The 23285-nt window shown below is 39.4% G+C and overlaps 3 protein-coding genes across 5 annotated transcripts; 1 reads left to right on the forward strand and 2 right to left on the reverse strand.

The window, feature by feature from the left end:
* The first annotated feature begins 5049 nt into the window (after window positions 1-5049).
* On the forward strand, window positions 5050-6061 carry LOC121786292. Its single transcript, XM_042184898.1, has one exon. It carries the CDS (start codon window positions 5384-5386, stop codon window positions 5969-5971), a length of 588 nt encoding a protein of 195 aa, XP_042040832.1. The 5' UTR covers window positions 5050-5383; the 3' UTR covers window positions 5972-6061.
* A 142-nt stretch (window positions 6062-6203) lies between these two features.
* Window positions 6204-8185, reverse strand: LOC121786291 (guanine nucleotide-binding protein subunit beta-like protein). Its single transcript, XM_042184897.1, has 2 exons — window positions 7198-8185; window positions 6204-6443 (listed from the first exon to the last, which is right to left on the reverse strand). Exons 1-2 carry the CDS (start codon window positions 8095-8097, stop codon window positions 6342-6344), a joined length of 1002 nt encoding a protein of 333 aa, XP_042040831.1. The 5' UTR covers window positions 8098-8185; the 3' UTR covers window positions 6204-6341.
* Window positions 8186-11783: 3598 nt separating this feature from the next.
* Window positions 11784-14973, reverse strand: LOC121786148 (UDP-N-acetylglucosamine--N-acetylmuramyl-(pentapeptide) pyrophosphoryl-undecaprenol N-acetylglucosamine transferase). Of its 3 annotated transcripts, none has more exons than XR_006047121.1 (6): window positions 14313-14973; window positions 13772-14058; window positions 13477-13585; window positions 13117-13252; window positions 12776-12939; window positions 11784-12607 (listed from the first exon to the last, which is right to left on the reverse strand). XR_006047121.1 is itself a non-coding variant. In XM_042184692.1 (5 exons), exons 1-5 carry the CDS (start codon window positions 14892-14894, stop codon window positions 12827-12829), a joined length of 1227 nt encoding a protein of 408 aa, XP_042040626.1. In that variant the 5' UTR covers window positions 14895-14973; the 3' UTR covers window positions 11784-12826. The 3 variants fall into 3 exon arrangements, 1 of the variants encoding a protein (XP_042040626.1); XR_006047122.1 differs by having other exon boundaries at window positions 11784-12617; XM_042184692.1 differs by having other exon boundaries at window positions 11784-12939.
* Window positions 14974-23285: the final 8312 nt, after the last annotated feature.

Here is a 23285-nt window from a genome sequence, read left to right on the forward strand (position 1 = left end):
ATGGGGAAAGCTTGGAGAGAGAGAAGTAAGCTGATATAGGATAGGATGAAGAAGAGGAAACTGAGTTGCAGAGATAGTCAGTTAGGTGAGCTGGGGTTTTTGGTTGTCTGCCAGCTCTTGTGGGCTGAGCTTGAGCAGGCTGAGGAATATCAGAAGGAGTTGTGTTGTGTGGTTGTGGAAAAAGGAAATCAGAGATAGAGTTTGAAGGAGAGTGAGGAGTATCAGTAGGAGAAGTGTTTAGAGGAAGTGGAAAATCAGATGGAGAAAGGTGATCAAAGGGGAAGGTGTCTTCATGGAACACCACATTTCTGGTGATAATTTCTTGCATAGAGTCAATGTCAAGAAGCTTATATCCCTTATACCCCGATGGATATCCCAAGAAGACACATTTAGAAGCTCTTGGTGAAAATTTGTCTCTATGCCGATTTAAGGTTGAAGCATAGCATAGGCAGCCAAAGGCTTTGAGATGGGAGTAGGATGGAGATTTCTGGAAAAGAGCTTCAAAGGGGGATACATTATTTGAGAAAGGAAGAAAAGATGACATTGACTTGAGCTTATTGAAAGATAAGTGGCCAAGTCGTTTGTGCCAAAGATCAACAGAAACAGCAGAATTAATACAAGGAAAGGAAGAAGAACCTGAGATTGGGTCAGAATCAACATCAAGAGTGTACAGATTTCCCATTCTTCTACCCTTCCCAATCACAATCCCCGGAGAAGTTCCCTGAATGATTATAGAGTCATGAATAAAATTGACAACACATGACAGAGATGAAGTGAGGGAACTAATGGATATGAGATTAAAAGTGAATGTAGGCACACAAAGGACTGAATGGAGAGTGATTGTGGGGGTGAGATGGACTGATCCTATGTGTGTGACAGTGGCTTTAGTTCCATTTGGCAAATTAACAGAAGCATTATCCATAGGAGATGAAGAGATAAAAAGATTTATGTCACAACACACGTGATGAGTGGCACCGGTATCAAGTAGCCACATAGGAGTATATGATGAAATTGAAGCAACAAAAGGAGAGAAAAGAGTGGTACCAGTGAAGGGAACTTGAGTGGAGGTAGATGGAGAGTTGATATGTGCGGCTGAAGGAGGAGAGGTAGAGGAGGTGGACATGGCAGCAAGCTGTGACTGCAATAGAGAGATCAATTGTTGACACTGATCAGATGAAGGCATGGCAGTTGATGGAGCTGATGCTGCTTTATCAGTGTCATCAGTCAGACAATCATCCACATAATTCACTGATTTTGCAGAAGTAAAGTCCTTAGAGAGGAATTTTCCACGGCCTCTGCCAAGGCTTTGAGGAAAGCCATGAAGAGAAAAGCAACGATCTACTGTGTGATTATTTCTTCCACAATGAGAACACATTAATCTGCCGCGTCCATAATTCATGGAGGCTGCATTAGCATAAGGCTGCTCACTTGAAGATATTGTAGGAGAAGAAGGTAGATAACCTTCAATACTCTTTTGCCTTTCTTCTTGTACAACCATGGAGAAAACCTTGGATAGAGAAGGCAATGGAACAGTAGATAGAATACTAGATCTGATTTGAGAAAATGAAGGATTTAAGCCAATGAGGAACTGCATTGTGCAGTCATCCTCCTGGTATTTGTGCCACTTCGCAGCACTATCACAACGGCAAGTGGTGCAAGTACACCAAGCAAGAGGTTGAGAGTGTTTAAACTCATCCCAAACAATTCTCAGATTTGTGAAATATGTGTTGACATCCGAATTACCTTGAGTAAGGAACATAAGCTGTTGCTTGAGCTGATAAGATCGAGCTGAATCGATCTGAGAAAACCGATCGCGTAGATCCAGCCAAAGCTCATGAGCATCTTCAATGTACATTATGCTCGAACAAATCTGAGGAGAAACGGAATTGCGAAGCCAGGAAAGCACCATACTGTTACATCGAATCCATGAAGGAGACAAAAGATCATCAATCGAAGGTCGAGGAAGTGTTCCATTGACGAAGGAGAGTTTGTTCTTAGCGATCAGTGCTGTGACAACAGATCTGCTCCAATTGATATAGTTAGAGCCGATCAACAAGTGAGGAACGAGCTGGAGACTTGGATTATCACTAGCATGAAGATAATACGGACTGGTGTTGTCTTCAACCGGAACAATCACCTCACCACCACGATTTCCTCGGGGAACACGATTCATTGTGAGAAAACAGAGAAGATCGAAGCGAAAACGCAGTTAAACTGCTGATACCATGTAGAAAGGTAGAAAACCAACACGAAGAACAGAGTATGAAGATTGAGAACTCAGATCAGAAACACTGGAAACTGACTTTGAGGATAAGAACTCAACACAAAATCATACCAAAGATTACAAACACACACAAACTAACCGAGGGAGAAAAGATAAACGAGAGAATTTTATTTATCACTCAATGATTCAATACATGCGGTTATGATCGCTATTTATAGTCGAGCTAGGAATAGAAGAGAAAACAAAAAGAGTTGCCAGCTCATCCCAACTAACTAACTAACTTCGAAAATATCTTCCAACGGTCTAGTTCTTCTTTCTTCAGTCTTCCAGCTATGTTGACGTATTTCAACAGGTCATATACTTTATTTTTTGAATTTTTGCATCATGAACATTTCAACTCGGATCACAATGGGTCCTACATTAACAATTCCGTTAATTTTTAAACCTTCAACGATTTAAACCCGATTTTGACCGATTAAAGCTATTAATTATAATTTTTAACTCACTAATTATATCATTAATTATTATTATAATTTATTGTTTAATAAAACAAAACAGATATATTAAAAATAAATATATGAAAAAAACAAAATGAAATTAAAAACAACACTTGCGGGCGGCCTCCACTCCATTTCATTAGGCTGCAACTCAATCAACTTCTCCACATTCCCCACAGCTTCACCACTCTTCCCCCTCCTCATCTTCACATTCACAACCATCTTCAACACCTCAACATCTCTCGGATTCTCCTGCAACAGTCTCTCGCACATCTCCTCGCCCTCGTCATCGCTAATTCGGGAATCTTTCTTCTCCTCAAAGACCTCACTTTCTTGAACCGGCTCTGCCAAAGCAGGCCTTCCCCTCACACAGCCAGCGAAAATCAGTGACCCTAACAATAAAGTTGCGTCTTTGCTACAAGAAAGCTCGATATTTTCTTCTGGGGAGATGAGAAGAGGGCTGAGACGGAAGGGGTGGTGGTTGATTGAGGTGAACTGGGAAATTTCGCGGCGAAATGGAGAGATAAAGATTTGGGGTTGAGAACTAGGGATTGTGAGGGGCTCCTCATCCAGGGGCAGCAAGCGTTGTTTTTAATTTCATTTTGTTTTTAATATATCTATTTTGTTTTATTAAACAATAAATTATAATAATAATTAATGATATAATTAGTGAGTTAAAAATCATAATTAACAGCTTTAATCGGTCAAAATCGGGTTAAAACCGTTGACCGTTTAAAAATTGACGGAAATGTTAGTGTAGGACCAATTGCGATCCGAATGTTCAGGATGCAAAAATTCAAAAGATAAAGTAAATGACCGAAATCGTAAAATTGACATATATTTAGGACCAGTTTTGACTTTTACTCTATTAAAATTAAGAAAATAATAAGCGATTGTTGGAGACATGTTTTACAATTTAATAAAATTGACTCTTAGTTTCACGCTTTTATAAAGCTAATGTATTATACTATTTTTTACATACACCATGACTTATTTAAATACTAACTATAGTATTTAGTACTATCAGATTAAATTTGACCATTTATACTTAAAAACCAATTCCAGTGTTTCAGCATCAGTTGTCCCTATATAATTTGTAAGCAAATGACCCAGTATCCTTTAGAACAATAGTTTGATATTAAAAATTGAGAAAATTAGACCTCGTTAGAAATTAAGTTGTAATACCACAAAATATATTCTATTAAATTGTAGGAATTTTATTGAAATAATTAAGTTCTAATTCATATTAACTTGTAACGTTGCACTTGCACCCAAACGAAAAGAGAGAGGGAAAACGGTACATTAAAAAAATGAAAATATGAAATCTATTAGTTCAATATCTATTCTTTAGAATGATTGTTTGGAACTCAAGGTTCGAATTTTCTGTATTTGAATGAATCGACTCATGCCTACTAATGTATTGCGTATTCGATTTTTTGTCAAGCTTGGTACGAGATGTATTAGATATTTATTTTGCATATATAACCTTTCCATATCATTCTAGATGTAAAAAATACGTGTGACAAAGTAGGATTATATGAAGAAAAGGGACTATGAGTTGAATAAAGCAGGAATGTAAAACATGACAAAGAAAAATAGGTGAGAGAAAATTTTAATAAATTAATTAAATGAAGATATTTACATCTCTTCAAATTTAACTTGTAATTACAAGCTTAATCTGTGAACAGGCCCATTTTATGAATGTGCATTTATATAATTTGTTGTGGTCCTGTAATCAGGCCCATTAGTTTTCTGAAAAATATCTCAGTATATTCAAAGGTGATGCTCAAATAAACTAATTTAGCTAATTAATAGCCGGCCACATGAATATTAATTTAATAACTACTTATACCAGTTCAAAGATGGAGGAAGAATCAACACTCTAGCTAGTTAAAAGAAATCGTGTCAAATATCGAAAGATATACGTCACTAACTTATGAAAAATTGCTTCGCCTCGTCCATGAAAAATAGTCTTGGTAGTGAACGACACAAGTTTTAATTATATACAATAACTTAGTTTCTCAATTGATTATTTGTCATATGTCTATTCTTTTACTTTTGTTTTCAAGTTACAATCATATTGTACAATTGCATATAACTTTCATCAAAAGTTAACAAAAATCAATGTAGTTTGAGTGTATATCCATAATTGAATAAATGTGTTATGTAATGAAAAATTGAGTATGGGATGCATAGTGGGATCCAATTTTTGTTGATGTGTGTAGATGCTTATGAAGATCTTATAGTTATGGTAAACAAAACGTGTGCATGCTAAGATGACGAGGAAATACACCTTTCAAATTTTGTAACTCGTACTGTCATGGGTTTTTTTGTCCTAAAACAATTCAATTCATTATTCTATGCCAATAAAAAGATAGTATTGTATAGGACAATATCTATTATTTAATGTTGGCCATCTCTCTTCTTCTAGCCTTTGTATGAAATCTGGAGTTTGATGGAGGAGAAGCAGCTCGATTACGTGCTGGTGCCGTTGGGGATGGCTATGTTTCTCGGCTACCACCTCTCTCTGGCTTCTCTTCACCATCATCCGAAATCCGACAAGAACTGTCATCGGCATCAACTCTCAGAGTCGCCATAAATGGCTCTTCTGCTTGATGTCTGTTAGTATTCCTTTTCCCTTTTCTGTTTGTAATCAGTTTTCATGGTTGTTTGTTATGATAATTGGCAGGATCCACTAAAAAATGGAGTACTGGCTGTTCAAACAATCCGGAACAACATAATGGCGTCGACCCTCTTGGCGACGACAGCCATCACTCTGAGCTCGCTCATAAGCGTGTATGTCAGCAACAAGTCCAGCTCCCCCTCCTCCAAACTGATCTACGGGAACAAATCCTCCTTCATGTCCTCGCTCAAGTTCTTCGCCATTTTGCTCTGCTTTCTCGTGGCGTTCCTCTGCAACGTCCAGTCCATAAGGTACTACGCGCACGTCAGCTTCCTAGCCACCGTGCCCACCTCTCAAGGAAGGATAGACGCGATTGAGTACGTGGCCAGGAACTTGAACAGGGGTAGCTTCTTCTGGTCGCTTGGACTCGGAGCTTTCTACTTGTCGTTTCCTCTCTTCCTCTGGGTGTTCGGCCCGATACCCATGTCCCTTTGCTGCTTCGCCATGTCGTTCCTTCTCTACTTCTTGGACACTACCACCAACTTTACCAGAGATCTGCATTCTCATTCGATCAAGCAGGAAGCTATTGTTGAAGATGCAGAGCCTGTAGTTGCTCATGCCACATGACCTATTTCTTTCAAAGTTCAACTTTGGTGTATTATCTTATGATAATAGATATTGCATGATTGCAGAATTTGATCAGTAATCTTGAAATTGTTGTGTTGAATAACAACACTTCTTCCCATGTACACTGCAAATAATTGTATAGAAACATAATCTACATATAGCACAAATGCAGCAGATTTCTCTGGAAAAACACTTAACAAACTCGAAAGCTAATGGAAATCTAGCAGACAAAAATCCCAAGTGATATGATTATGTATTATAAAATTAGAATTGAATTGTGCTGAAACCTAGCAGACAAAAATCCCAAGTGATAAAAAACATTGTCAAAATTTTCCACATGCTGGAAATTTACGAGAGTAGAATCACATTCCTAGTATCGGCCGATGCCCCAAACTCGGATGACACCATCGGTATAGCCACTGAAAAGGGTGCTTCCATCAGCTTTCCAGCTGAGACTGGTGCAATATATAACCTGCAGCAAACAATTATGAATAAGCATAACTTACAGTTAAAGCTATAAATACATAGTCAGATCCAGAGATGGACTATCAGTTAACTACTCCAATTTTGATATTAAACTACTAAACAAATCCAAGCCAATGATAAACGATTAAGAACGCGGACTTGCCAGTCAAATCTTATAAACTGCTTTGTTTGTTCGATTCTAATGAAAGATCTATAAAAACATAACAATAAACAAGAAAGTTTTAGCTCTTTCCCTGATTGAAACATAACAACATAGTTCAAAGGCTTGATTAAACAGATACTCCGGTTGCTTAGAGTATACTATAATGGTTACACTTTACCTCCCATTATCATCAAATTTTAACAGAATCAAGATGTACTAAGACAAGAGGAATAACACACAATTGTAGAAAGTTTGCTTCTCATCTAAAAAAAAACAAAAATAGGGAATGATTAAATAATTAGGCACACAATCGAACAGAACCATTTATTTGATAAAAATGGAGGATTAAACCTAAAGTTGGCCTTTTTAAGAAATGAAAGATCTCAAAATTGCATTCTGATATTCTAAAATAAAACTCCCAGAAAAATATTAAGAATTTGGTGGCCAACCAACTAAGCTTGATCAGAAGAATTACAATCATAATTACAAAAAGAATCCAAATTATACCCTTAATTATAAAAAAACTCAGATTAGACTCATGATAATCAAAAAATCAAAACTTGAATCTAAAAAGCAGATAGCAGGACAAAAAATATACCTTGTTTTTCCCTGCAGCAGTTTGCCCAGCTTCATCTCTGGCCATTTCACTCTCCTGCTTCAAATCCACCTTGAGATCCGCAACAACACTCTTGCTCTCCAAATCCCAAATCTTAATTCCCGATTCAGTAGCAGCGCAGAGCCAATACCTATTAGGGCTAAACGTCAAAGCATTAACAATCGAGCCAGCCTCCAACGAGTACAACATCTTCCCCTCCGTCAAGTCCCAAAGCAAAATCACACCATCCTTTCCCCCACTGGCGCACAGCGAGCCATCAGGCGACACCACCACCGTGTTCACGTATCCAGTGTGTCCAGTCAGCGTGGCGCGCAGCTTGCAATTGGTCAAATTCCAGACCTTGACAGTCTTATCCCACGACCCCGACACAACCGTGGGCTGGCCGGCGTCGGGCGAGAACCGGACGCAGGAGACCCAATCGGAGTGCGATTCGCCTCCCTCGATGGTGTACTTGCACTCCCCGAGCGTGTTCCAGAGCTTGATCGTCTTGTCGCGCGAAGCCGAGACGATCTGCCGGTTGTCGGCGGAGAAGGCGACGGAGAGGACGTCCTTGGCGTGACCGACGAAGCGGCGGGCGGTTTCGCCGGTTTGCAGGTCCCAGAGGCGGAGCTCGGCGTCCCAGGAGGCGGAGAGGGCGAATTGGCCGTCGGAGGAGAGGACGACGTCGTGGACGAAGTGAGAATGGCCGGTGAAGCGGCGGGTGGCGACGCCGGAGGAGGAGGAGGAAGAGTCCTTGGTGAGGGTCCAGAGGATTAGGGATGTGTCGCGGGAGGAGGTGACGATGGTGTCGGAGTTGTCGATTGGGGCGGCGATGGCGGTGACCCAGTCGGTGTGGCCGCGCATGGTGCCGCGGAGGACGAGCTGTTCCTGCCCCATTGCCATGGCTGCTGCTGCTGCTGCTAGGGTTTTGGATTAGGGGTTTTCGAGGGAGAAGAAGCAGCCGGATTCAGTCATTAGGGTGTCCACTATAAGCACACGCCCAATAGCCTCACCCGCCCCAGTTTTTGTCCATAGCCCCAATTTTATTGTCCACAGTCCCAAAATTCTATTTCTGCCACTATAGTGGACACCTCCAATAGCCCCCAAATTTTATAATCAATTTTCATTTTAAAATATTTTTAGTTTCAATCAAGTGTAATTTAAATAATCGCACTGTAAATAACTAGAAAATGAGGTAATTAGGGCCGAATATTCGTTGTATTGCAAACCGGTAAAATTATACAAAGAATAATTAAAATAAAATACAACTACAAAACTTCGCCACCGTCTACTCGGTGTCGGAGTCGGCTTCCTCGTCTTCCATTTCCTCTTCTTCTCCAATACTGGGACGAAGGCGCATATCCGCCAAAACCCGACGGCTGAGAAGCATATCTGCCAAAACCCGATGGCTGCGAAGGATAGGCCGAGGGGTTTGATGGATTGCTGCCATATCCCGATTCCTGAGAGTCGGGTGATTCGTCGTCTCCTCGGTGCATTTTTTTTAGAGTGGTTGTGTAGATAGTGAGTGGATGGATTTTGTGAAAATGGTGAAAAATAAGTGGTACACAGAAAAAAATTAAATTTTGACCGCAGGCGCCGCGGCGGATGTCCGCACTATAGTCGCCGCGCCTATAGGCGCGGCTATGTCCCCCTGCCGCGTCCTCGCCCCTCACCCGGCGATCGCACGTCCGCCGTCTCTCGCCACGTCCGCCGCCTCCGCCCCTGGGGCGGACAACCTCGCCACTATAGTCCGCTCACCCTCGCGGCTATAGCCGCGTCCACTCCATAGTGGACACTCTTACAAAAGCGACGGGTGTTTATATCTTCAAAAAAACATAGGTTTAACAAAAGATATACGGGATAATTAGATGTTTCTTACAAAATGTTTTACCTTTTAACTTTAGTACGTTACATATTACTTTCAAAAAGTTTACTAAGAGCATCTCCACAAGGTATATTATCTATTTACCTCTAGTGAAACATGTCCTTTCAAAAAGTAACACACTCCAAAGAAAAAAAGATATATAGGAAGGTGAATTATTTTTTGTAGTAATAAAATTATAGTACAAAATGCATTAAAAAATACATTTTCAAATACATTTTCCATTGGAAAATGGTTTTTCATGAAAAGAAGATAAATATGGTAGTTGTAAGTTTTACCTCTCCATTAATGGAAAGGTAAAGATACTTCTTCAAAATGAAAAAAAAGGTATAATATCTTCTCAAATACCTATCATCTTCGAGAATGATTTTTCATGAAAAAAGGTAAATATGGTTGTTATATGACTTTACCTCTTCATTTACCTCTCCCCTTGAGATGCTCTAAGTGTTCCAAAATAATACATTCTGTCAAGTCCCCACTAACACCATTACTTCTAATTATATCATGTATACAAAAAGCTTCTATCACTGTTTCAAATTTGCACAAAAAGTTTTAAATTAAAACATTCCTTTAATTATATCAAATAGTTATTTTTATTACTCACAAAATGAAAAATACAGAGAAAAAATTCACCACTCTTCACCATCAAATTAACGAATTGCATTTTATTGTCTAAGCTTTCTCATATAACAATGGAGAATACAACTAAAAAACATTGAATCTTTTTAAAAAAAAATAAATATTGACTTATTAACTGCTCGAAGCTCAAATCAACCAATTTATAAAGATGAAATATGGCCTTATTTTATATTATGTTCTATAAAGAACAATATAAAAAAATAGAGTATATTGAGAGATAAATTTTTTTTAAACCACAATCAATTGCTAAAAGAATTGATATTGACCATTATTTTTAGAGTAATTAATTGTATTAAATCTCTAATTATATAATTATACTGATAAGTTGGACAAATTATAAACTACCTAACTGTGTTCAAAATATTTAACATAATATATTAACTTAAAACACTTAATAAACTTTTAGTATATAATATGTAACTTAATACTTTTTGTACTAAATTTAAATAAAGGTAAAACATTTTGTATAAAATATGTAATTACCCTAAGATATTCACCCAATTTTTTCGGAGCGGATCACCTACTTCATAATTCCAGTCAACTCCTACTCCACACTCACAACAAAATAAAATGGACCTACTATCACTTATTAAAATTGCCCATTGTTATAATATTATCCGCGCAATTTTTTATTAATTGAATCTGTTCAAATCTTTAATAAGTCTGTAATTTATTCTAGTTTTTACATGATTAGCAATTGTATTCTAAATTTTCAATTTTATACTATCTATTTTATGAGAGAAAATTCATTCTAACAATTTTATTCTAATTTTTACTAGCATTTTGCTATGAAAAAAGTCTGTATGCGTATTTCATTTTATTTTTTTTATTTGTATGATTATAATTATCTAAAAATTAGTACTAATTGATAAAAAATTATAGTACAAATTAGAAAAATGGGATAAAATTGATAAATCTAAAGGAATGAATAGGGGTGGGAAATATGGGTATCCATGGATACCCGACCCGAAAAAATCAGGTACCCAAACCCGAAAATCATCTAAAATGTCCACCCGATACCCGGCCAATATATTTTCGGGTAGTCCAATACCCGCCCCGGGTATCCAAACCCGACGAATCGAGTATCCAAATACCCGACTTTTTACATGTGTTAATAACATAAAAAAATTCAAATTATGATTATATTTATATAACTATAGAGAATATTTAAATAGACTAATATCTTTAATGTTGCATTTATTTTATAGTATAAAACTATAAAAAATGGGTCATTTTTATTTTTAAGTAGATCGATTATATTTATGAGGATTGGTTATGTAAGTAAAACAACAAAAGTTACACATTTAATTAAAATGTAGAAGCAGTGACCTAAAGCAAGAGATATTGTCTTATTTATACTATAAGTTTAGAGAAAGTTATACTCCCTCCGTCACCAAAGAATATGCGCTTTGAGTTCGACACGGGTTTTAATACAAAATTAGAAAAAATAAGAGAGATGTAGAGAGAAAAAGTAATTAAAGTATTGTTAGTGGAGAATGGACCCACCTAATTAGAGTGAAAGGAGTTTCCAAAATTGGAAAATACATATTCTTATGGGACGGACTAAAAAGGAAATAGTGCATAATCTTATGGGACGGAGATAGACCCTACCCAACGTTTACCGAATCGGCGGTTAAAATCGAAACCGTAACCGCCGGTTACGGTTCCGAATCAAAACCGTGAGAATTTACCCGAACCGAAACCGTCGATTTTTGAACCGTGGTTCGGTTCAGGTTCAAAAATTTTCGAACCGAAACCGTGCCGGAACCGCAGGTTCTGGGCGGTTCCAAACTGGAACCGTGAAAAATCGCTGAAAAACCGTGAAACCAAGCCGGAACCGCAAAAAACCGACGGTTTGGAACCGTGAAAAAACGCCGGAAAACCGCTGGTTCGGAACCGAAACCGGCGGTTTTGGAACGAGAACCGTAACCGCGAAACACCCTCGCGGTTCGATTCCGGTTCGAAAATTTCCAAAACCGGAACCGGTGGTTCCGAACCGTAACCGCTGATTCCGGAACCGTGGGCACCTCTAGACAGAGGGAGTAATTAGTAAATAAATTAGCCCGACTCTTGAAGCCCGAAATGACTAAACCTAATTTATAAAAATACTTAAAATAATAAATTGGGTATTCGGGTAATTCCCGATATCCATTTGGGTTACCCAATACTCGAATCATCTTAAATTTCCATACCCAATCCCATAAAAGTAGATATATTGGATACCCAATACCCGGCGGGTATCGGGTCGGATATGGGTTTACCCAATACCCGATATCCGTATTCCCACCCCTAGGAATGAAAGATTTCATAGTTACATGCAAACAAAGACATCTACTTAAACCTAAGGGTGTGATCGAGTGGCATGTGACTCATCCATCCTTTCAAACAAGCATCGTCCTTCCAACATGCCCGAACGTGTCTCACCACACACTTCTCCTGCTGAGTTGTCTGATAGCATACAATTCATTGATAAAGATCCATGAGGCTTTCAACCACTTCCCTCGGCTCCTAAGAAACTGAAACCCCTCAATGTGTCTTTGTACAATGGCCGGAGGCTTTCAACCACTTCCCTTAACCCGGATACAAGCACAACCTTAGTTTCACAGATTCTTCCAGACAACTCTTGACAAAAGAAGAAGCTACTGGATCAATGCAAGAAGGATGTTTCACTGCAGTTTCGTGCCACAGAACTGTCAAAAAGAGCATTAGAGGTCAGTGTTTCCAGATTCATCCGCATTCTTGCTCTCTTCAAGAAATGGTGGTTCCAATCTTGAAAATGCAAAGCTCAAAGTCACAGATAGTTTCATTTATCTTATAGATGATGACATGTCCCTTGATGCTACACAAGTTCACCAAGAAGGGAAGCAAATGGCAATGATCAGAGAGGAAGTCCTGCACAGAACTGAATCATAAAGAAGTACATAACTGGAATGAAATTGATGTGTGTGTGTGTGTACATATATAAACCATCCAAGATTTTTTGCTACCTCAACCAGTCTATTGAAATTAAACAGTTCAAAACACTAATCATATCAGCATGTTAAAACTAAACTCAGCAACCTGCTGTTTACTGAAAACAGGTGAATGTATTTTCAGTAATCCTTCAAGAACTCAAGTTACTTCAGAGGTTAGGAAGATGATAAGTTCGGCTATCTCAGCAGAGGCCTTTGTTTTGGCAGCTTTCAAAGCCCTCTCAGACATCTCTTCCATCAGTGTATCGTTATCTGTCAAAGACCAAAGCAAGTCATAAGAGCTCGCATAAGCAGTTTGAGAAAGACTCTTCGGATAAGTTTTCTCCTTTTAGTTTGGCAATTGAAAAGTAAAGAAAAAAGGGTTATACATCAAGTTTCATATGAAAAAACAGCAATGATCCTTTGTAGTATTAGAAATGCATCTCATACCGATAATTCCTTGGATTGCATTTCTAAGGGTTGCTGAGTCGAGTTCATCTTCTGTTATAACCCTCGAACCAGCTACATTGGCCATGAGTTGAGCATTTTTTAACTGGTGTCCCTCGGCAGCATATGGTGACGGTATCTACAACATCCAAATTAAAAGGCAGCTAAAGATATGCAAATGATTCCAGATTTCTTCAAAAAGAGGGCACTTTAAACCTTATAAATAGGATTTGTATCATCTTCAACTTGCATCATGGAAACAAATGATCAACTTCCTTAGATCAAGTTGATCAACTATAAGACCTCTTAAAGTAAGAAATACTAAGATAATCGACTCATACGCTAAGCTAGCCAATTCAATACCAAGATAGAAGGCTTCCCAGTCGCTAGGATCTCAGAGCAGGTCATTGCCCCAGCCCTCGAAACAACAAGGTCTGCAGCAGCATACGCCAAATCCACATCGTTCAAGAATCTGCACAACGCCAAAAAATGTTTCACCTTTGAAAAAAAACACATATTAATAGATAAGAGCATCAAGAAACAGCCTAAAAACATTCCACCTATTCAAAAAAATATCCAAAACTAAACTACTGCACTATCATCAATCTGCATATAACTGTCCAAACCCTCCAAACTGAACACATAATGCAACACTCACGGAAAAAGAAGTAGCCTAGGATGAGTCCTCACAAGGCTCTCCATCTCTGTGAAGGCGTCCATCCCCGTCTGCCATATAACAAAGAGTCCATCATTCTCCGACAACAACTGGCAATACACATTGACCATTGCAACGTTGATCGCATAAGCACCTAATGACCCTCCAAGAACCACCACCACCTTCTCCACCTCCATTCCCGGGAAGAAACGCCTCCTTCCCGCCTCCTTCGACGCCCCATTCATCAACGACAGCCTCACCGGATTCCCACAGACAACGCATTTATCCCTCTGACAGAAACATTAGGGGGTGAGTATTCAGTTTTTGACCAAACCGAACCGAAAAACCAAAATTTTGAGAAAATGAAAACCGAACCCAATTATCCGAAAAACTGAATTATGAACTGTAAAAACGTTCTGAACCGAAAAATCAAAATATCATAAATATATCCAAAAAAATGTAAAAACCAAAATGCAAACTACAAAAGCCAAACCGAATTTTAAATTTCAGTTTGGTTTGAATGGTTTTCGATTATTTTGCTCACCCATAAGAAACGGTCCACGCTAGAATCGAAGGCCACGAAGATTTTGTGGGCGAACAAGGAAAGAACCAGATTTGCGATTCCGGGTGCGGAGTTCTGCTCTTGTATGATCAGCTTAACGCCTCTGACGGCGGCGGCGAGGCATGTGGGAAACGAGACGAAGCCTCCGGTGCCGATGACAATGTGGGGGTCGAATTGTTGGAGGATTCTGAGATTGTGCAGAATTGAGTTAGCGAGGATGAAAGGGAGGAGGAAGAGATTGTAGAGAGAGAGGAAGGGGCGACGGAGAGGGACGGCGGGGGCGGGGGTGAAGGGGAATCCGGCGGATGGGACGGCTGTGGCCTCCATTCCGGTGGGGGTTCCGACGAAGAGGAATTGGGCGTTGGGGTGGAGGGTTTTGAGGTGGTCTGCTATGGCGATGGCGGGGTAGATGTGGCCGCCTGTGCCGCCGGCGGCGAATACTAAACGGAGGTTTTGGGTGGGAGAGGTTGCGGCGGTGGAGATGGCTTGTGGTTGGGGGGAAAAGGAGAGGTGATGGAGAGGAGTGGTGGAGGGTTTGAGAGATGAGTAGAAGAAGGCAGCCATTGTTGAAGCTTCCTCACTCTCTTAATAATTTTGGATACATTTAAAAGCCAATTTTTGTTCATAAGTTGTTAATCTAGAATTTATAGAATATGATTGATTTAAATACTAGTAGTACTAATATTTTAGGTAAACTAAAATATGACAGTGCAATAATCCATTTTTATTGGCTTCTCACGTTCGCTCTACCATTACCCTCGTCTTCTTCGTCTCCGAAACATTAAATGGGGTTGTTGCTTGCCTCTTGCAGCCGCCTTTTGGTCCATTGGAAGGCAAAAGTTGAAGTATTTTTTGTAAATTTTATTGTTTTTTCCACATATCATGAATGCGAATATATCCATATATATCATTAAAATCTTTATGACCAAACTCGTAAAATGTCATTGCTGAAAATCGTTAACTCACATTCTGTGATAAAATTGACGGATTAAGACAGACAGGAATGAGAATTTGAACCAATTTTAATTCACTAATGATAAATTTCTGATTCTTAATGCTTCAAAATCAAAAACACATAACTAAGTTGGTGCAAATAGTAGGCAGGGGGCATGCATACGTATATTAATAATTACAATATTAAAAAGTTTATTTGTATCTAAAAATAAATTAGGAGCTTGATCCTTGTGTTGAGAAAATGGGAAGTATCAATAAGCATTAAAGAAGAATAGAGTTCCAAGAAGCATTGAAGATGTGCATGCATTGTTCCAATAGTAGTGTAGTTCCATGAATATATATTTATTGTAGGATCTCAAAAGTCACCAACATCCCTATAAATATATGGGTGTTGAGTACCATTTCATCATTCAATCAAAATACAATAATCTTCTCCCATTGCTTTCTTCTCTAAATATGTTGTCTATACCATTTAACATGGTATCAGAGCGGGTTTGGACTCAGATAAGGTATCATCATCGTCCTTGATACCTTTCTCGGCCCCTTCCCGTTTTTTTGTTTTTCCTTTTTCCGCTGTACCTATAACCATAAGCCAAAATGTCAAATGACAACTATATAGTAACCGAAACCTCAGATTCATCTATGGCAGATGAATTTGCCCGGCAATTTGCCAACTTTATGCGCAATAGTTTTGCGATGAACCAACCAAATCCACCAGAAACAGCTGCCATGCCATTCAGAATTGACACGCAGCCCCTCCACATTGGTGGGAATAAGTTGAATGGAGAAAATTACGCCCTTTGGTCCGTATTGATGAAGACGGCAATAAGCGGTCGGGGAATGGTATCTCACGTCACCGGAGTGCCTCATTCCCCACCGCGAACCGATCCAGCCTTCATACAATGGGAACAAGCCGATCACTGTGTGATCACTTGGTTAGTACAAAACATTGAGCCTCGACTGGTCAGTCGAGTTTTACAACATCCGACGGCAAAGCATATATGGGATGCGTTGGCCGTCACATATGGGAGCGGAAGAGATAAAATCCAGGTGTATGATCTTCAGTTCAAAGCAACCACACTGAGACAAGGAAGCAGTTCATTAGAAGAAATATGGAGCCGGTTGGGAGAGATCTGGATTTCAATCGACCAAAAACAGACGAACCCAATGAAATGTCCAGAGGATATGGAGATTCATAACAAATTCATACAAGATCAGAGAGTATGTCAGTTTCTCTATGCAATTGATAGCAAATATGAAACAACTAAGAGGGAGATACTGAAAATGGACCCGCTTCCCTCCGTCGACTATGCGTACAACCTGATTCAGCAGGAGGAGACACGACTCCGAGTGCTACAACAGGCAAACACCGGCGGAGCAGCTGCCATGGATGGAATTGGAACTGGCCTCGCCATCCGAGGGTGGCAGAACCCTACCGGCGGCTCTCGGGGTGGCGGTCGCGGCAGCAACGGTGGTGGTCGCGGCAGCAACAGTGGTGGTCGCGGCAGTGGCAATGATAGAAATCGGCGAAGTGATGAAGAAGACAAGTCAAAATTGGTGTGTTCCTACTGCAAACGGAAAAGACACACAAAAGATTCATGCTTTGAACTAGTTGGATATCCAGATTGGTGGGAAGAGAAGCACGGCAAGCCGCCGCAACCGCAAACACCCTGGAACCGTGGCGGGCACGCCGCCGCAGCAGTTGGAGGCGACGGAGGCAACGCCGTGCAGGGGGTCGTGCAAACCGCCGGTGCTGTCCAGCCAGGAGGAAGGACCAGAAATGAAGCTGCTCAGCCGGCGAACACAACCGGGGCAGCAAACTTCGTTGCCAGCGGAAGTGGGAGTGTAATTCACGATTGGAGTGAAGAATTGATGAGGGGAGAGGCGGCGCCTGATTCAGGTAGATTAGGGTTAGGGGGCTCTTTTATTGGAAGCCCCCAAATCTTTGGGAAATTGCAGGTTTTACCCCACCAAAATTCTCAGTCACAATTAGCCCCCAAATCTCCTGAAAATTCCATAATTTCCCAAACCACTTGCCAAAATCGATTTCAGCCTCTCGAGAAGCTTGGAGTTGTGTGTGCAGTATCTAATGGCCATGAGAAAAATGATAAATGGATTTTTGACTGTGGGGCAACCGATACCATAACATATGATGCCTCAGACCTTACCAACCTTCAGAAACCTCTAAAATCTCATATCCAAACTGCCAATGGGGAATTTACGGTGGTTGAGGGGGCTGGAACCGTTAACATTTCCCCAACTTTGCAGTTATCAAATTGTCTATATATTCCTTCGATGTCTCATAAGTTATTATCCATTAGTCATGTCACAAAGGAATTGAATTGTACGTTACTAATGCAGCCACAATTTTGTCTGTTGCAGGATATCCGAACCGGAGAGATAATTGGACGTGGCACTGAACGTGATGGGCTTTACTATGTGGATGAGATAGCTCAAAAAGGGACTGCCATGTTAACTCACGGATCAGCTGACCGGAAAGCTTGGCTTTGGCATCGGCGCTTGGGTCATCCATCTATCGGTTACTTAAAATTGTTATTTCCTAGTATTATTCCTAAGCATGACATGTACTGTGAAACTTGTCTTTTATCCAAAAGTCATCGGAACTCTTACCCATTAAGTAATACTCGTGTTGAAACCCCATTTGCCTTAGTACACTCTGATGTTTGGGGGCCCGCACCAGTTATTGGGGGGCAAGGTTTTCGATATTTCTTAGTTTTTGTGGATGATTGCACTCGCATGACCTGGATATATTTCATGAAACAAAAATCTGAAGTTTTGTCACACTTTACCCATTTCTATAACCTTATCCAAACTCAGTTTCACAAAACCATTCAGGTCCTTCGGTCAGATAATGGGGGGGAGTTCGTTAATTCTACCATGAAACAACTCTTCCAAAACAAAGGTCTTATACACCAAACCACATGTGCTCATACTCCCGAACAAAACGGTGTGGCTGAAAGGAAAAATCGATCTCTCCTCGAAATAACTCGTTCTATGCTTATAGAGTCAAAAGCCCCGAAACACTTCTGGCCAGAAGCCATTGCCACCTCAGCCTATCTCTTAAACCGATTGCCCACAAGTATTCTCAAACACAAAACTCCTCTACAAGTCTTGTCCACCTTCACAAAAATTCCTCCGCCCTTGACTCTTGAACCTCGCGTCTTCGGATGCTCCGTTTTTGTCCACATTCCTAAACATGAAAGAACTAAACTATCCCCTTGCGCTATCAAATGCGTTTTTGTAGGATATGGGGTAAATCAAAAGGGGTATAGGTGTTTCGATCCAAAGTCCAACCGGATGTTTGTTACAATGAACTGCAACTTTCTTGAAACTGAGTACTTCTTTACCCATCTTAGCGGTCAGGGGGAGAGTAATGTTAGGGATAACAATGATACGGACCCGCTAAGTTGGATCTCAATGCCACTGCCAACGCCAAGCAATCCTGATGCGGATCTATCAGAGAAAACAGTAAGCAATTCCGCTGAGCAAGTCTCTGATGTGGTAGAGTCCATCGTAGAAAGTGGCATCGCCTCAAATATTTCTCCGTTAAGGTTATCCAATGTAAGTAATCCTGTGGATACAGATAATTGTTTGGCTAACACTGTAAGTGCAGAAGAAAATTCAATTGAGGCCGAAGAAAGGGAAATTGAGGAAGTCGAGGTCGAAGGAGTTGACCCTGACACTGGGAGGTACATACTTCCACCAAGGTCAAACAGAGGAGTTCCACCCAAAAGGTATACGCCAGAGAGGATTGACAAGAAAAAGCGGTACTCTGTTGTGAACCTAGCCAAAGGCCATTTATCAGAGATGGCTCGGGCTTTCGAGAATGCACTATATGAGGAAGAAGAAATACCACAGACATGGGAAGAAGCTATGAAATTCAAGCATTGGAGGGAAGCAATGAAGAAAGAGATTGATGCACTGATTCGAAACCACACATGGGAGAAATGTGCTCTACCAGAAGGGAAACGACCAGTGGGTTGTCGATGGGTCTTCACTATCAAAAGAAGACCTGATGGCTCGATAGAAAGGTACAAGGCACGACTTGTCGCAAAAGGCTATACTCAGACATATGGAGTTGACTATTCTGAGACCTTCTCTCCACTAGCTAAGATGAACACAATTCGGGTGTTGTTATCCATTGCTGTTAATAGGGACTGGCCATTACACCAGTTTGATGTGACGAATGCCTTCCTACATGGAGAGTTGAAGAAGGAAGAAGAAGTTTACATGGAGGCACCCCCAGGTTTTGCAACAGATTTTAAAGCAGGTGAAGGGTGCCGATTGAGGAAGACCTTGTATGGATTGAAGCAATCTCCAAGAGTATGGTTTGGGAAGTTTGCTGGGGCAATGATTAGCTATGGATATACACAGAGAAATTCAGACCATACGCTATTTTTTAAGAAGCAGGGTGACAAGATCACATGTTTAATCATATATGTTGATGACATGATTATTACAGGTGACGACCTAGAAGAGATTGAGGAATTAAAGAAAAATCTTTTTCAGGAATTTGAGATGAAGGACTTGGGGAATCTCAAGTACTTTCTTGGGATTGAAGTGCTAAGGTCAACCAAAGGAATTTTTCTGCGACAAAGGAAGTATATCTTGGACATCCTAGCAGAGACTGGCCTACTGGAATGTAAACCAGCAGACACTCCTCTGGCGGTTAATCACGGATTACAAATCAGAGAAGGAGCCAAGTTGGCTGACCGTAGTCGATATCAGCGACTAGTCGGAAAACTCATATATCTCTCGCACACTAGGCCAGATATTGCCTATGCAGTTGGAGTCGTAAGTCAGTTCATGCATAAGCCGCAGACAGATCACATGGAGGCAGCACTTAGGATTTGTCGGTATTTGAAGGGAACTCCAGGGCATGGAGTGTTGTTCGCTAAAAATGGGCATCTTGAGATTCATGGTTATACAGATGCTGACTGGGCAGGGAACCCAAACGATAGGAAGTCTACAGCAGGCTACTTTACCTTTGTTGGAGGTAATTTGGTAACATGGAGAAGTAAGAAGCAGAAGGTGGTGGCTCTTTCGAGTGCCGAAGCAGAATTTCGTGGGATTAAAAGTGGGTTGACCGAGATTTTATGGTTAAGGAGATTGATGAAAGAGATTAATCTCCCTCCAAGCAAGTGCCAGTTGTATTGTGATAACAAAGCCGCTATAAGCATCTCACAAAATCCAGTACAACATGATCGAACGAAGCATGTGGAGGTTGACAGACACTTCATCAAAGAAAACATTGAGAATGGGATTGTCGAACTCCCTTTTGTTCGCTCTGAGGATCAACTTGCCGACATCCTAACTAAAGCAGTCAACTCAAGGAGCTTTGAAGATGTGCTTTCCAAATTGAGTTTTGGAGATCCCACCACTCAATTTGAGGGGGAGTGTTGAGAAAATGGGAAGTATCAATAAGCATTAAAGAAGAATAGAGTTCCAAGAAGCATTGAAGATGTGCATGCATTGTTCCAATAGTAGTGTAGTTCCATGAATATATATTTATTGTAGGATCTCAAAAGTCACCAACATCCCTATAAATATATGGGTGTTGAGTACCATTTCATCATTCAATCAAAATACAATAATCTTCTCCCATTGCTTTCTTCTCTAAATATGTTGTCTATACCATTTAACACCTTGGACGACACAAACACACAATTGTGTTTTGGTTGCTTTTGAATTTTAGAATGTAAAGGGAAAAAATCCAACAACATGAAATACGATGAAATTGATTAAATAAATCAACATGCAGTGGGATATATAGGGAGGAATTAAACTCTAATTAAACGAAAAAAATAGTTGAAGATTAGCTATTTGTAGGAGATGGATCAAAATCATTAGCATTACCCAACTTTAGTTTGTTAATGTTATGAGTCGACACTCATACAATCCATAAAACATGCATTACAATAATCATGCACCGCAACCACCACCACAGGCGGCGGCGCAACTGCTTCCACCGTAGGGGTCAGCGGCGTCGGCTTCTTTTTGTTGAACACCATGTGCACATTTCCATATAATGAGAGACATCACTGAAGCTGAGGCCAAAACTAGCCACACCATTGAGAATATGGGTTGAACTTGAAATTCATCTTCACCTATCAACTTTTTCAAATTTATCAACATTCTAGCTAGTGTGTTTGGTTGTGTTTGAGATTAATGAAATGAATCTATTCTTCTTCCCACTTGTAAGAATAGAATTAGATTAAATTGACCTGTGTTACAGTAAAAGTCGTCGACTCCCCACCTCCTCCAAGGGCCAAACCCCATTTGCTTATCATATTCCACTTTTCCCTCTTTTCCTAATTTTATGTATATATTTAGCAAATTATTACATAAAAATCACGTTTAATTACTGAGGGTGCATCTTTAAATTCATCAAGAATCTGTGTCTTTTGTAGTGGTAGGTTCAAATATCAATATTACTCATTCTATCAATTTTGAAGATTGATAGTATGAATTAGATTGTTTAATGAGGAAGATAAACATATTTTTCATGACATTGATGAAGGTTGATTTCCTTATGAACTTGTTCCACTCTTCCATAGTATATGAAATATGATCACATAGGAGTTAAGTGTTGTTCTCTTTTAATATAAACATGATATACACAAACCTTTTTTATTTACAAAATTCTAGAACCAAAAAGGGTAAAAAAAAAAGTATTGAAATGTTGGACATGAGAGTTATAGCCATTAGATCCACAAATGTATGGTTTTGAGTGTGATTTCCATTAAAAATCCCACTTACTGCTACATTTTTCTATGGATTGTGAAGAGGCCTATGCTACCACATATATAGTAGATAATATTTAATGTGGAAGAAAATAATTACTATTTCATTAGTGAGCAAGAAATCATTTATTTACTGAATTGTGATCATCCTCATATATTGATAGAAAGCTATAGAATTGTAGTGGAGAGTGGCGTTTGATTTGCTACTTTTATCATGCTGAAAGAGACTCCAATGACTCAACAAATAGAATTATTTTTAAAAAATTACGTAGAAAAAGTTAATTAATTCAACTTTGTGAATAGAAAAGCTATCCATGTAAAAAGTTTCAAGATCTTGCCCAAACATTATCTTATCTTCTTCACTTTTATTAATTTAAAAACTTATTTTCCTAGTGAATTACTTAAAACTACAATTGTCAACCAAAATATTATTAGGCGGCCAACTCAAAATAAAAAAAATTTGCTATAAAATGTTTAGCATGTAGTAGTAATAACAAAGGAGAAATTATTATTTGGACATAAAAATCTAAAACAGACCAACCAAGTCCTGGGCCGGTGTTCACTCAGGCCCACACAGATTAGAGTTTTCCTCCTGAACGTAGGCCCAGGATTGGATAATTATATATCTTCATTGTGTTGGAATAATTTATGTTAACCATACTATTTCCAAATAAAATTTTGTTTTGTGAATAAGATAAAGAAACAATCAAATAAAAAAAATGTCGTTTTATTTTACTTTAGATTTTCTATGCCGATGTATGGAGTATTATGTAGGCTTTTAACATTAAAATATCACTTCCATCTTAATTAAGATACTAGGGCAATGGATATTTTCTCAATACAAGAACAAGAAGCCTTTTCGATGTATTAATATTAGGTGTATTATGCATTTATCTGAAAAAAACAGTGCATTTTGAGAATATGTGAACATATACCGTTTCATGTCAACATTTACATCTCCAATGCAGCATCACAAATTAATGAACTTTTTGTGGCCTAAATTATTAATAATAGTTTTGTTATCCAAAAGCAGCCATTAGGGGCATTGGAGGGTCACTAAGCATATTCGAAAAGACATATATATTCTGTTTAATTAGTCATTCAATGATAACAACTTGTTCTTAATCTCCCAAACTAAATGACAGTCTCATCTAACAACCTTTACCTATTTTGGTAGAGACCAAATATATAGAAAAAAAATTATTGATAGGAGCAATGTTTTCTAATTTGTATTTAC

This window comes from Salvia splendens, chromosome 22 (genome assembly GCF_004379255.2).
Source record: "Salvia splendens isolate huo1 chromosome 22, SspV2, whole genome shotgun sequence".
Lineage (NCBI taxonomy): Eukaryota > Viridiplantae > Streptophyta > Magnoliopsida > Lamiales > Lamiaceae > Salvia > Salvia splendens.